General features: G+C 32.0%; 1 protein-coding gene across 1 annotated transcript; it reads right to left on the reverse strand.

Annotated features, from left to right (window-relative positions):
- Window positions 1–1,161: 1,161 nt before the first annotated feature.
- On the reverse strand, window positions 1,162–5,624 carry LOC115956508 (G-type lectin S-receptor-like serine/threonine-protein kinase At4g27290). The gene is made up of 7 exons (XM_031074862.1): window positions 4,322–5,624; window positions 4,074–4,187; window positions 2,895–3,088; window positions 2,428–2,638; window positions 2,085–2,319; window positions 1,832–1,979; window positions 1,162–1,511 (listed from the first exon to the last, which is right to left on the reverse strand). The coding sequence occupies exons 1-7, from the start codon at window positions 5,622–5,624 to the stop codon at window positions 1,203–1,205; spliced, it is 2,514 nt and encodes an 837-aa protein (XP_030930722.1). The 3' UTR covers window positions 1,162–1,202.
- Window positions 5,625–11,618: the final 5,994 nt, after the last annotated feature.

Below are 11,618 nucleotides of genomic sequence, written 5' to 3' on the forward strand. Positions count from 1 at the left end.
AGAAACCCACTTCAAAAGTAAATGGACAGACCTCAAACATGGCCACAGGCACAGAGTTAGTTGATCTTAGTGACTCTTATTTCCTTGAATCAGCCACTTTCACAATCCCATTCGCACATTCAGACTCAGATTCTGAACGCTAACATGAAATTTTTTGTGATTCAGTTTAATATATATATTAAAGTTGGTTTGCCCTTACAAACTAACATCAATCTGTTTGTCTCTAATGGAGAGGATCCATTCAGAACTTTTTTTTTTTCATAAATCTAAAAGAATTAACATTTATATTTGTTTATTTTCTCTAGCCTTTTCTTTTAGTGCTCAATAAAGAACTTGACATTTCTTTACTGGAGCAAAGCCTTTTGTAGTCCCACTCTAATCATACTAATCGTGTGATAAAAGTTGTAAGCAGTAGCGATTGTAGCTAAACTTTTTTTTTTAATTGACTGTAGCCAAATTAATTAAAGCTAATTCTGTCTTCTTTCTTGCTGTCAAGTCCAATTTTTGATGATAGCCTGTTTCAATTAAGTACTTGGATATATTTTTCAGTAACAAAACCACTTAAGGTGGATCGTAACAGCTTCTGTTTGTTCTTCTCTTTCAAGGAGTGTAGATAGTTTGAAATCCTAGTATTGTACTTCCTAAATATATTTCTTTTGGGGAAAAACTTAGATACAATTTCTTAAATGCTACTATAGCTTAATTTCTTAATCAGATTCAATCACGTAGTTGCATTGACCAATGAACTACTTGGTTGAATTTATTCTCTTCATAGGAAGATAACATTGTTTATATTGCATTAGTCAATATAATTATGTGCTTGTATTTAATTTGAAAACCTTAATCATGATTTCCAAGTTATTTAGGCTAAATTATTATTACTATTATTTTTATTAAAAAAAAATGGCATCTGCCTGGGCCTTGGCCTTTTTTGGGTGTAGACTTTCAGCAGTGGCCCTAAGGCCCTCCATTTCAGTCCATGAATATCCTTATGCAGTTATGCTAAAAATAGAAGGAGAAGAAGAGGAGGTATATAATGACAGCAGGAGAAACAAGAAGAAGAAGCTTTTAATGTAGGACTTGACAGACAACAATATGGCAGTGAGCCAATGATATTATAATATTATTTTTTATTTAAAACATACTTAGATAACACGATGAACAATTGAGGTATGATCACCAAAGTCTAAGACTCTAAATTGTTATCGAGCTTCCAAAATTGAGGCTGTCACGTCATTTACAGAACAAATTTCTAGCTTTTTCTTAGATGAACCCAAATCCTCGATACCTCTGGCAAATGAAAATGCTGGTTTTTTTGGTGAAGGTAGAAGTGCAGGTTCCTTATTGAACATCGAGATCACATCTGATATGGTAGGCCTATCAGCTGCATTTTCTTGGACGCAAAGGAATGCTATGTTTATATATCTCAAAAGGACATTTGCAGGAGGAGTATCTCCAAGGATTGGATCCATCAACTCCAACGACTTATTGCTTTTCCACAAATCCCATGCCTGAAGAAAATTTATCATCAAAATTAAAAGTAAGTGCCATTTATGATGCTTATCATATTATACATTACAAATAAGAAGAATTGCAAACTGAATTAAAGGAGCATTAGAAATGATCTTGGGTAAAACACTGAAAAATAGCTACTTAAGTTTAGAGGAAACTCAATTTGACACTGGATATATAACTTTTAAATCAACATTACAGAATTAGAAGATAATCCTTTGAAAAGTCAAGAGATGGTATAATACAGACACGGACTCAAATGGTCAAAAACATTTTCTAAGCTTTTGTTAACTTAAAAGTAAGAGGGCCCATTACTCACATATCCAATAAGATTGATAGAGCCACTCTGATAGAAACCAGTATTCTTCTTGCCACTCAAGATCTCTAACAATAATACTCCAAAACTAAAGATGTCAGATTTAATTGAGAAGAGGCCTTCCATTGCATATTCTGGGGACATATAGCCACTGTATTTCATTGTAAAACAAATTAGTTAGTAGCTTCATTGTGAATACTTTGTATTTATTACTGATATTTGCTATACAACATATATACTTATGGATTATACTTACTAAGTCCCCATTATTCGGTTGGTTGCTTGTGACCCATTCCCACAAAAAATTTTTGCCAATCCAAAATCTGATATCTTAGGATTCATGTCTTTATCCAGCAAGATGTTGCTAGCCTTCAAATCTCTATGAATGATTTGTAACCTAGAATACTGATGGAGGTAAAGAAGCCCTTGAACAATCCCTTCAATGATGTGAGTTCGGGTTGCCCAATCTATTATCCCGTATCTAATTGGATCTATCTCGATACCACATACAGATAATAAGATAGAGATAGGAAATAATTGGTGGGCATAATGTAAGCAGATGACTTCGAAAGTAATTAAGATTGTGTTAAACTACATACCAAAAAGGAAATAATCTAAGCTTTTATTGGGCAAATATTCATAGATCAAAATCTTTTCATTTCTTTCAATGCAGCAGCCAAGCAGTTTCACAAGATTTTTGTGTTGGAGTTTGGCTATAAGCATTGCCTCATTTTTCAACTCTTCCCATCCTTGTCCAGATTTTCTTGAGAGTCTTTTTACTGCTATTGATTGTTCATTCAGCAAGGATCCCTGAAAATAATTCTTTTAACTTAGTATTTGATTAAACCTTGGGAAGAATCCACATCAAACAATTATTATAGGTTGGATACTGGTGTTAGAGGTATTAGGCTTACAATATAATTAGGCCTCGCCCATGTATACCTAATACCAGTTTCATTCAAGTATTAGGACATCAATATTTGTATTAAAGGTTAGATTGTTGAATGTTATATATCACTTCAGAATTTCTCTTCTAAGATCAATATGGGTAGTTATTGAAACTTACTTTGTAAACAGGTCCAAAACCACCCTCTCCAAGTTTATTTGAGGCACTGAAGTAATTTGTAGCGATAGATACACTAGAAAAACTGAAGAGTGGAAGCTCCATTTCCTTATTTCTACCTTTTCCAGTCCACTTCTTGTTGATTAGTCCTCGTTGTATAGCCCTGTCGCTGAAATCAAATGATATCAAGTCCTCCCCTGCTTGATCAAGAAGATAGTTCCGATTAGTCTAGTTGTGTGGTTTTGTTTCTCAAATCAAATTATAACAAGTCCTCCCCTACTTAATTGTGAAGATGGTTCCTCTAATCTAATCCTAAAATGATTCATAAAAGCCGTCATGACTCAAATAATAACTAAGTTCTGTCACATGGTTGCAAAGGAATATATATACATATAATTTCAAAAGCATTTAATTGTTTTGTTGAAATCCTTGATGAGTTCTTATGCCGGCAGCAGGAAGTAAATGAGCTGCTTGAGCCCACATATATTTACTTGCTTGAGTGGGCTTTGGTCTTTGCTTGAGTGAGCCGCTTCAGTCAACAATACTTCGAACAACCACAAGTACATAGTTTAACCCCTTTTTACATCAAATAAAATATATCAAGAGATTTACCAACACTCATATTTGCTTGTTATCTTTTAAATTTATCTTTTCGATTAGAATTAGACTCAATTGTATATGCCTCATTACGTTAATGAAAGTAAGTTCCCTTCCAATGTTTTACTTTTCATGCAATTAGTTAATTGTAGTCTCAAGGTTTTTTTTTTTTTTTTTGCAACTATGAATACTTCGAATTAGAATAGAGCATACTGACTTAGCCTTGAAAATGCTTGTTTTAAGTTCTTCACTTAGTCCTACTTATCATATCAAAAGTAACTTAGCCCTCGAGGATAGAATCAGACGCAGCCTCGAAGTGCAAAATTTTCTATCAAATAAACACACTTGCTGCAAGTACTACAAGTGATTCAAGGTTGCACAAAATCCTGGTCTAGTGATAGTTTGGCTTGCGTAATTCTTTCAAAAAAAAAAACTAGTTTAATGACGCAATTTTTCTCCCAAAAAAAAAGAAAAAAAAAAAGGCTATACAACACAGCTTTTCTTGTTCAACTATCTTATTAGGTGCTCTGTACGTTTATAGAAGTTATATCAAAGAACCTTTGTAAAATGACTTCGTAATATTACCTCTGAAGTTTGACCTTTTGCAAATGTAGTAGGGAATCAAGAGTACCCCAAAAACTACGGCAATGGCAACCACAACTATCATTATCACCTTCATCTTTTGCTTGTTTTTCACCTCTTTTTGATTGAATTTGCGATAGAAAAGCAAAAGTAGATTAGTAATGCAATAAAACCGACGGAAACAAAGATTTTAGCTTCAATGGCATGTCAAAATATGAATTAAAGAGCAACGAAGACTATAGGCACATTACCTTTCTCTGAAGCGGACATTCGAATATATACATTCTGACTATCAACATCCATGCTGTTATCATCTGCAATCTGTCTAATATCAAATAGATCCCCAAACCACATGGCGCAGCCACTTATTCCGTATCTGATATTTGAGTATGTATAAGCCGTACAGCTACAGTTGTTCAAACATTTGTCTCTGCATTCCTCAAAATCCATGCTTTCTTCCACCCAAGAATCCTTAGTATCTGGCGATTTGAGCCCAACAAATTTAACAAACGCAATTTTATCTTTATCGTGGCAGCTCAATTTCTTACTGCGTTCACATCCCTTATGCCACTCTTCTGGGTTCCATGTTTGTAGTGATTTAGGCTTGAATCCTTCTACACATTGACAGACAGGTGACTCACCCATGATACAATTTCCATAAGCACCGCATAAATTATAACTGTCACATTTGTCTTTTGGTAAATATAACAACATGCTCCATTCTTTTTTTTCTTCAACCCACGTGTAGACCTCATACTGTGATTGGTTCATAACTATTCTTGTGATTATTGCAGAACTTTGAGCCATGTCGAATGTGAATTGTACCTCGTCCTTGTTGTAGACAAAAGTGAAGCTGTAATCCCGGGTGGTCTGTAACTCTGGCATACCACTGAAAAAAAGGCCATTCCATGGGCCGGACCGGAAGCACTTCTGGGAGCCGTTCTTCATGACAAATTGAGGGTAATTATGAAGTTCAATCCCCCAGCTCAGTTCTCCAGGTGAGGGGTCATCTGAACTCTTCCATGAAGATAGATGCCGATTCAGACCAATCCTTAAGTCCCATCCAAGTTTCATCCCAGGTAGCCACGTATCAGAAGGATAGTCAAAGCTTTGCCACAAATAGCGTTCTGGGTTTCCTTCATTCTCTTCTCTTAACACTAGATTTCCAGAATCTAAAAGCTCAACAACTGGACTCCCTGCCTCTTTCGTTGAATTCGCCAACCTAGTAATAGACGTATTCTGGCTGAGAAGAACAAGACTACCTGAACTGTTTAATATCAACATGCCGGACGAGTCATTGATTGGGTTGAGCCGGTTTGCTACCCAAACAACCGTCTTAACTGGGATTTTGTTGTACCAAATTCCCAAGTAACGGTTAGAGGAATTACCGGGACTGAAGAACCCCAGGACAAAGCCTCCATCTTTAGAGACCAAGGTTGTGTTATCAATGTCACTGAGGAATTGAGATTTAGTAATGCTATCAGCAGCATCCGAGAATGCAAAGAAGAAAAGAAGCAAATTGGAAATCAACACCACAAAAACGAAGATGTCCATTGCTTGCTAGTCTTAAATCTCCTGGCTAACATGATATAGTTTTATTTATTTATTTATTATTTATTTATAATTTATAATTTTATTTTATAAACATGATATAGCAATGGACGGCTCTAGGAATATTTTTCAAAGTTTGAATCCCTTTATTATAAAAGTCTCTTCTTCTCCTTGCTTACCAACATCTTGCCTAAATAGGTAGCAATACAAATAAAACACTGCATCTTTGTCTATATTATAAACCAACCATTTTCTATTTACATACCAATTAGAACTAACATAGTTTAATTTTTTCTTTGTCTTTTATAATGTCTTGTTCTGGGTGTTGCTTTTAAGTAGACCAGGATCACTACCCCAATCCAATGCCATGGCCCACCCTAACTCAAGAGACAATAGCCAATCAATAGTCAACACAAATACACAATTGCATATTTACATATATATACACTTAGAGCATTCACATTGGACCGTGACAAATCAAAATCATGTTTAGTGCTTTGCTAATGTTCTCTTGACGGCAGTTAGTTTCCAAACCTATTTACCTCATCTTTCTAAAGTTTCTCGGATTTCATTATTTGTCCAACGTCATTTATTTTAATCCACATCTCTAACGGTGTACAAGGTTGATATTATGGACTTAACGACATTTCTACTAATATATATTGTTTTGTATTGTAATCATTCTTTTGAATTGACTATAAAGTCTATAATGGTGGCTCTTTCTTGTCTTGGGAATGGTTATTTTCAGCTAACTTACCATAAAGCATGGCGGCATTATATATTAGTCTCATGTAAAATTGTACATGGAGGAATAGAGCCACATATTTTGCTGGACCTGTATGACTGGCTTCCTCTTAGACCTAAAATTCATTCTTTGTATTTTCCTGGAGTTGGAAATGCAAATACAATTAGATGATTTCTAGCTAGGTTCATTTAAATTCAATCTGTGCGTTGGTGGTACAGTTTTCTATTATATCATGACTAACCGCTGTCCTACGCGATGCTCGTGTCGTGTATGCTATAAACTTATTTTGAAATATTTAATAAAAAATTATTTTTATTACTATTATAATATTTGAGGAAAAAAAAAGAGAAAAATGTAAACTTTTAAGATTAATGTAATTTAGAATATGAACATGTTGTAATATTGTTTGCATAAATTGACAAATATTTATTTATTTTTTTTAACTTAACAACATAATTATTTTCTTTACATTCTTGATTCTTGATTGTATGTTAGATTTATTTTCTAAGAATGCATTACATGTTATAACCGGGGACTACTGAGATTAGAAGACTAAAATGACAATTCACAAAACTTTTGAGAGAGAGAGAGAGAGAGAGAGAGAGAGAGAGAGAGAGAGAGAGAGAGAGAGAGAGAGAGAGAGAGAGAGAGAGAGAGAGAGAATATTACCATTAGGGGGCCAAAGTATAAACGATTTTTATTTTTTAATGCAAACAAGTATTTATTTAGTATTATCACAATATCAACAACAAAAATGCTAAAATTGCCACTAATCAATCAATATATATTATATATAAAAGCAGAGATCTCAAATTAGAAAGTATGAAGTTCTGCTAAGTGGCACATTGTATGACATTCTTTTCATTTACGCTTCCACCTCATCTAAATTTAGCATTTATGTCAAACTATTAAGTAATAGCAAATGCATTTATTCAATGTATTAATAAAATTCAAAGAATTTGTATACATTTATAACTTTACATGCTTTGAATAGATACGGATGGATCTAAAAAGTTATGGGAAATGTAGGAATTAAGAAAACTTTTTAATTTTCTATATAAGACTAAACTCAATGTAGAATTGCAAGATTCATATTTAATGAATTGGGTAAATATTATTTGTTTCCACATTGGTCCAATGTAAATCCCTATTTCCATTGGACTTAAAAATTAAACTTCTATAATTTTTCTCACAATATCTTTTTTTTTTTCTAAGAGGTATGTTAATTTTCAAAATATTATGTTCATCTTAAATATTTTGTTTAGATTTTATATATACGTTTTTACTTATGTAGCATTGTAATGTATTTAGGCTTATATTTTTGGTTTTCCATATGATGCATATACATGGTAAGGATATGTTTTTGGTTGCTTTTAGTTCAATTAAAATTTAGAGGTTAAATTGTGATATTATTGCATCACCATAGCTTTTTTTTTTTGGTTGTATCATGAAATTCTAGAAGTTGTTATAGCTAATTGATATATAAATCATAAATCATACAAGAAAAACACCTAGGAACCAATAGGTTTGTAGGTAACAATGTGAAATGTGATCTAGTAACATTTCTTGGTTGCATAAATTAGAGAAATCCCCCCCCCCCCCCAAATGTATTTAGTTTGAATTTAGTTTTAGGAGAAAACTTCATGGATTAAATATGGCTAACAATAATAGTATTCATAAAATCAATGGGTAATAAATAATTTCTTACACGCGGGATATTGGCTAGCTTTACTAAAGCTTTTCAGACTAATGTGACAATAAACTGAATGTGATTAGTGTCACATGAATAGCATAATAAATAAATAAAAATACCAAAAAATAAAATACCAATTATATTACAAAATATTTACAAACTAATTTACCAATGAATGTGATCGGTAACACATCAACAATATAATAAATAAATTTCTTAATTACTAATTTGTTGTGTTTTAACATTGATACATCAATTTGTAATGCTTATGTAATCAAATTTATAATAGCGTTGAGTCATCATTCTAAGTAAATTCCTTTGGCCTATTAATAAAAAGACCCAAAATAATTTTTTTTTTTGAATTCTTTGCATTTTTCTTTTAAAAAATATCAAACAATGTAGCTAGGTTTTCCATAATTTACCATTCAAATATAAGTCATAACAATAGGGTATGTATATAATATTCTCAAAGTACAATAATGACTTAGTCTCCTCTCACATAATAATATTTCTTACCATTTAAATTCAGTGTAATCCATTATTCATGTGAGAGGAGGACATTAATATACCCAAAGTATTGTATAATTTTCACATGAGAATGATATATATATATATATATATATAATATTTATGTGAATGAATGAGTTATAATTCCCATAAATTTTGAGTAAGACATGTGAACTTATAATACACATCTTGCAACAAGACCAAACATAATAATATAATATTTATATTGATATATCAAACTGATGTACATATAAATAGATGCATATTTGAGAAGGTTTGAGCAAAAAAAAAAGTTATTTATTATTTTTTTTTTTTGGAGTTTTGGGTCAAGTTATTAAGGCAGAGTTAGCTTAAGCCATGCGAAGATTCAGTTGACATGTTGAATCCTCAAGGGGACAAGTCAAATGAAAATTTAATTGCACCAATTTGTGACTTTTACTAACTCCAAATCGCTTGAATTTTCTTTTTAGAGTTCCAGATTGTCACGGATGAGTCGTTTGGTGGAAAAGTCTAGAAATAGTTGTGCTCTAAGTATGCAAGTTGTTTGCTTGATTATATGTAATCGAGCTATAAGTTTTGAAAGTAAGACTTTTAACAATTTTTTTTATGTTGGATTTTCTCTTATTGTTGTTTACCTCGGAGTACTTTTTCTTCTGAATAAACTCTTCAAAAGATTTTATATTTTTTCACCAAATACTGTGTCTTTTAATATTTGCTTTTATTGTTATATGGATTGTGGTGATATGTATGTTTGATTTACAATTGAGAACTCTAGACTGTTTTTAATGATCTTGTACGTGCTTTGATAATCAAATTTGAATTGTAAAATAGTTCGCAGTCAAAACTGATTTTTTTTAATAAAAATAAAATTTTCTGTTTAACATATTTTGAACCACCAAAAAAAAAAAAAAAAAACACTTCTTTCTTTTTTGAGGAGAAAAAAAATAACACTTCTTTTTTCTATAAGAAGCGAATAAAGTTGGGATTAACATATGTGTAACTTAAAATATATAAATACTAAATATACCAACTGCGAGGAGAGCTCTATGTAAAGGTAATAGTTTTTCTTTTTTTGTTGCTCAATTATGTAAAGGAAATAGTTAGTCATCATTTGGCTGATATTTTAATTTTCCTATATATAAAAAAAAGCTGATATTTTAATGAAAATTATATACCATATATAGCTCGGCCAACGTGTGTCGGTCGTTTTGATTTTCCGACTTGAAATTCTCCAAAAATAAAAAATAAAAAATCCTAGTGCCCTCTCATTGCCTTCTCACTTGAAAAACCTATTACGTCTCTTTTTTATTTGAAAAAATCAAATTGAAAAAGAAGAAAGTGGTGGAAAGCGCCGGAACCGCGGATTTATACGAAGGAATTATCTGTAGTATTAATTTGATAGGAAAATGAGAGTCAACTGAACTAATTCCAATTGAACTAATGATAGTATTAATTATGATTACTTATAAGTAATCATAATTCCAACTTCCAAGTTATTGAGAGCTTTTCCAGTGAAGTGAAAATGACGTGAACCTGCTTTCTCTATCATAACCCAAATCACGAGTTTTTGTCTCAGAAACTTCCAAGAAAATGCTAAGCTCTGGCGAGCTAATCTATATCACACTACAATGTCTATTTAACTGATTATACACTCAAACTTTCCACAACAAAAATTGTATTTTTCTCCTCACCATTGTCTTCCCTGGGACCCTAACACTGACAGTGACAAAGCTATATTTGATTTCTCCACAACTGTTGCAAACTCTATTGATTAAATAAGAAAATTTAAATGAATTTATTTGATATTATTTTGTAAAACAAAGGTAATCAAACTCTAATCCTTATCTTATTATAATTATTAGTGATAGCTTTTCCAGTTCTTCTACTTCTAGGACTACATATATTGTTATAACTTGATAACATATGTAATTGTGATTGGTAAACTATTATTATTTTCACATAGACTTGTTACCTTTTTTTTTTTTTCCCTCTATTTAAGTTTACACATCTTTTAGAGCAATGGCATAAAACTTGTGTCCATTAACTTTCTCTAACTTTTTATATATATTTTGAAGGGTCGCCTATCTATCATCAAAAAATAAAATGTAAAAGGAAATTTAAATATAGAAAGGGAAAATATGAGGGCATCTTTTTCAAACCCTACGGAATTTATGAACCTACCTGTGTCACTCCTTTCTTACCTTATCTCCTTCGACCAACTGTCACAAATAGTATATCAAAGATTGTTTTTACTTAGTTAAGACTTAGAGATCGTGATGTAGAATGGAAAGCATGATAAATGATAGATCTTATTTTAACTTTAATGAAACCTCTTCTAAGTCCAGTAGGAGCTGTTACTTGAATCCACCTGGAAAGAGAAAAATCCACTGAAATTTTATTAATAAAATTCTCAACTTCAGTTTTTATGTGGTTCTAATGGATCTCATATGAGAGACTATGCAGGTGAAGTAAAAAACACAGCGAATGAAAAAATTCAAAACCAAGTTGTGCTATTTGAACTTATGTGTGACCCATCAAGAAGTCTGGAATACAACAAATTAAGAGATAATGGCATGTGAGGAGAAAGATTGTTAGATACAAATGCGTGTGTGGAAGTCCCACATGAAAAAGAAAGAAAGAAAACCTAGAGAAATTGATATAACATTATTTGACCATAACACAGTCTCAAACTTTTGGGTTAAATTGTTACTGTATGTTAAGGCCTCCTTTGGAGTCTCCCAACTATTATCCCCCAATAGAGCTTTCCAGCAAGGAATTACATAACAACTTGCAAATCTAAAATATTCTTATTCACAACATTTCTCTTGAATATTATTGCAAAGCTTCTAGATTATCAACATTCATTTATGAGACAAAGTTTATTGCTCAAATGCAAAATTGTCCTGTCACTCAAGATCACTCTAAAATAGTTTATTGTAGGGTTGTAACAAAAACTTAAATATACGTTCTCCAGCGTAATATAGCTTCCTATATTAGCATTGCCACTTTGAAGTAACAGAAAGACCTTGAATTTCATTTCAGACATGCTTGT

The sequence above is a fragment of the Quercus lobata genome, chromosome 8 (assembly GCF_001633185.2).
Source record: "Quercus lobata isolate SW786 chromosome 8, ValleyOak3.0 Primary Assembly, whole genome shotgun sequence".
Classification (NCBI taxonomy): Eukaryota; Viridiplantae; Streptophyta; class Magnoliopsida; order Fagales; family Fagaceae; genus Quercus; species Quercus lobata.

Bases quoted from the DNA above. Each gene is read 5' to 3' on its own strand.
- LOC115956508 (XM_031074862.1), bottom strand. From the start codon at position 5,624: ATGGACATCTTCGTTTTTGTGGTGTTGATTTCCAATTTGCTTCTTTTC. The intron at 1,980-2,084 runs GTAAGTATAATC...AATGAAATACAG, and splicing joins AACCGAATAATGGGGACTTA to TGGCTATATGTCCCCAGAAT. The intron at 1,512-1,831 runs GTGAGTAATGGG...AATTTTCTTCAG, and splicing joins CTATCAATCTTATTGGATAT to GCATGGGATTTGTGGAAAAG.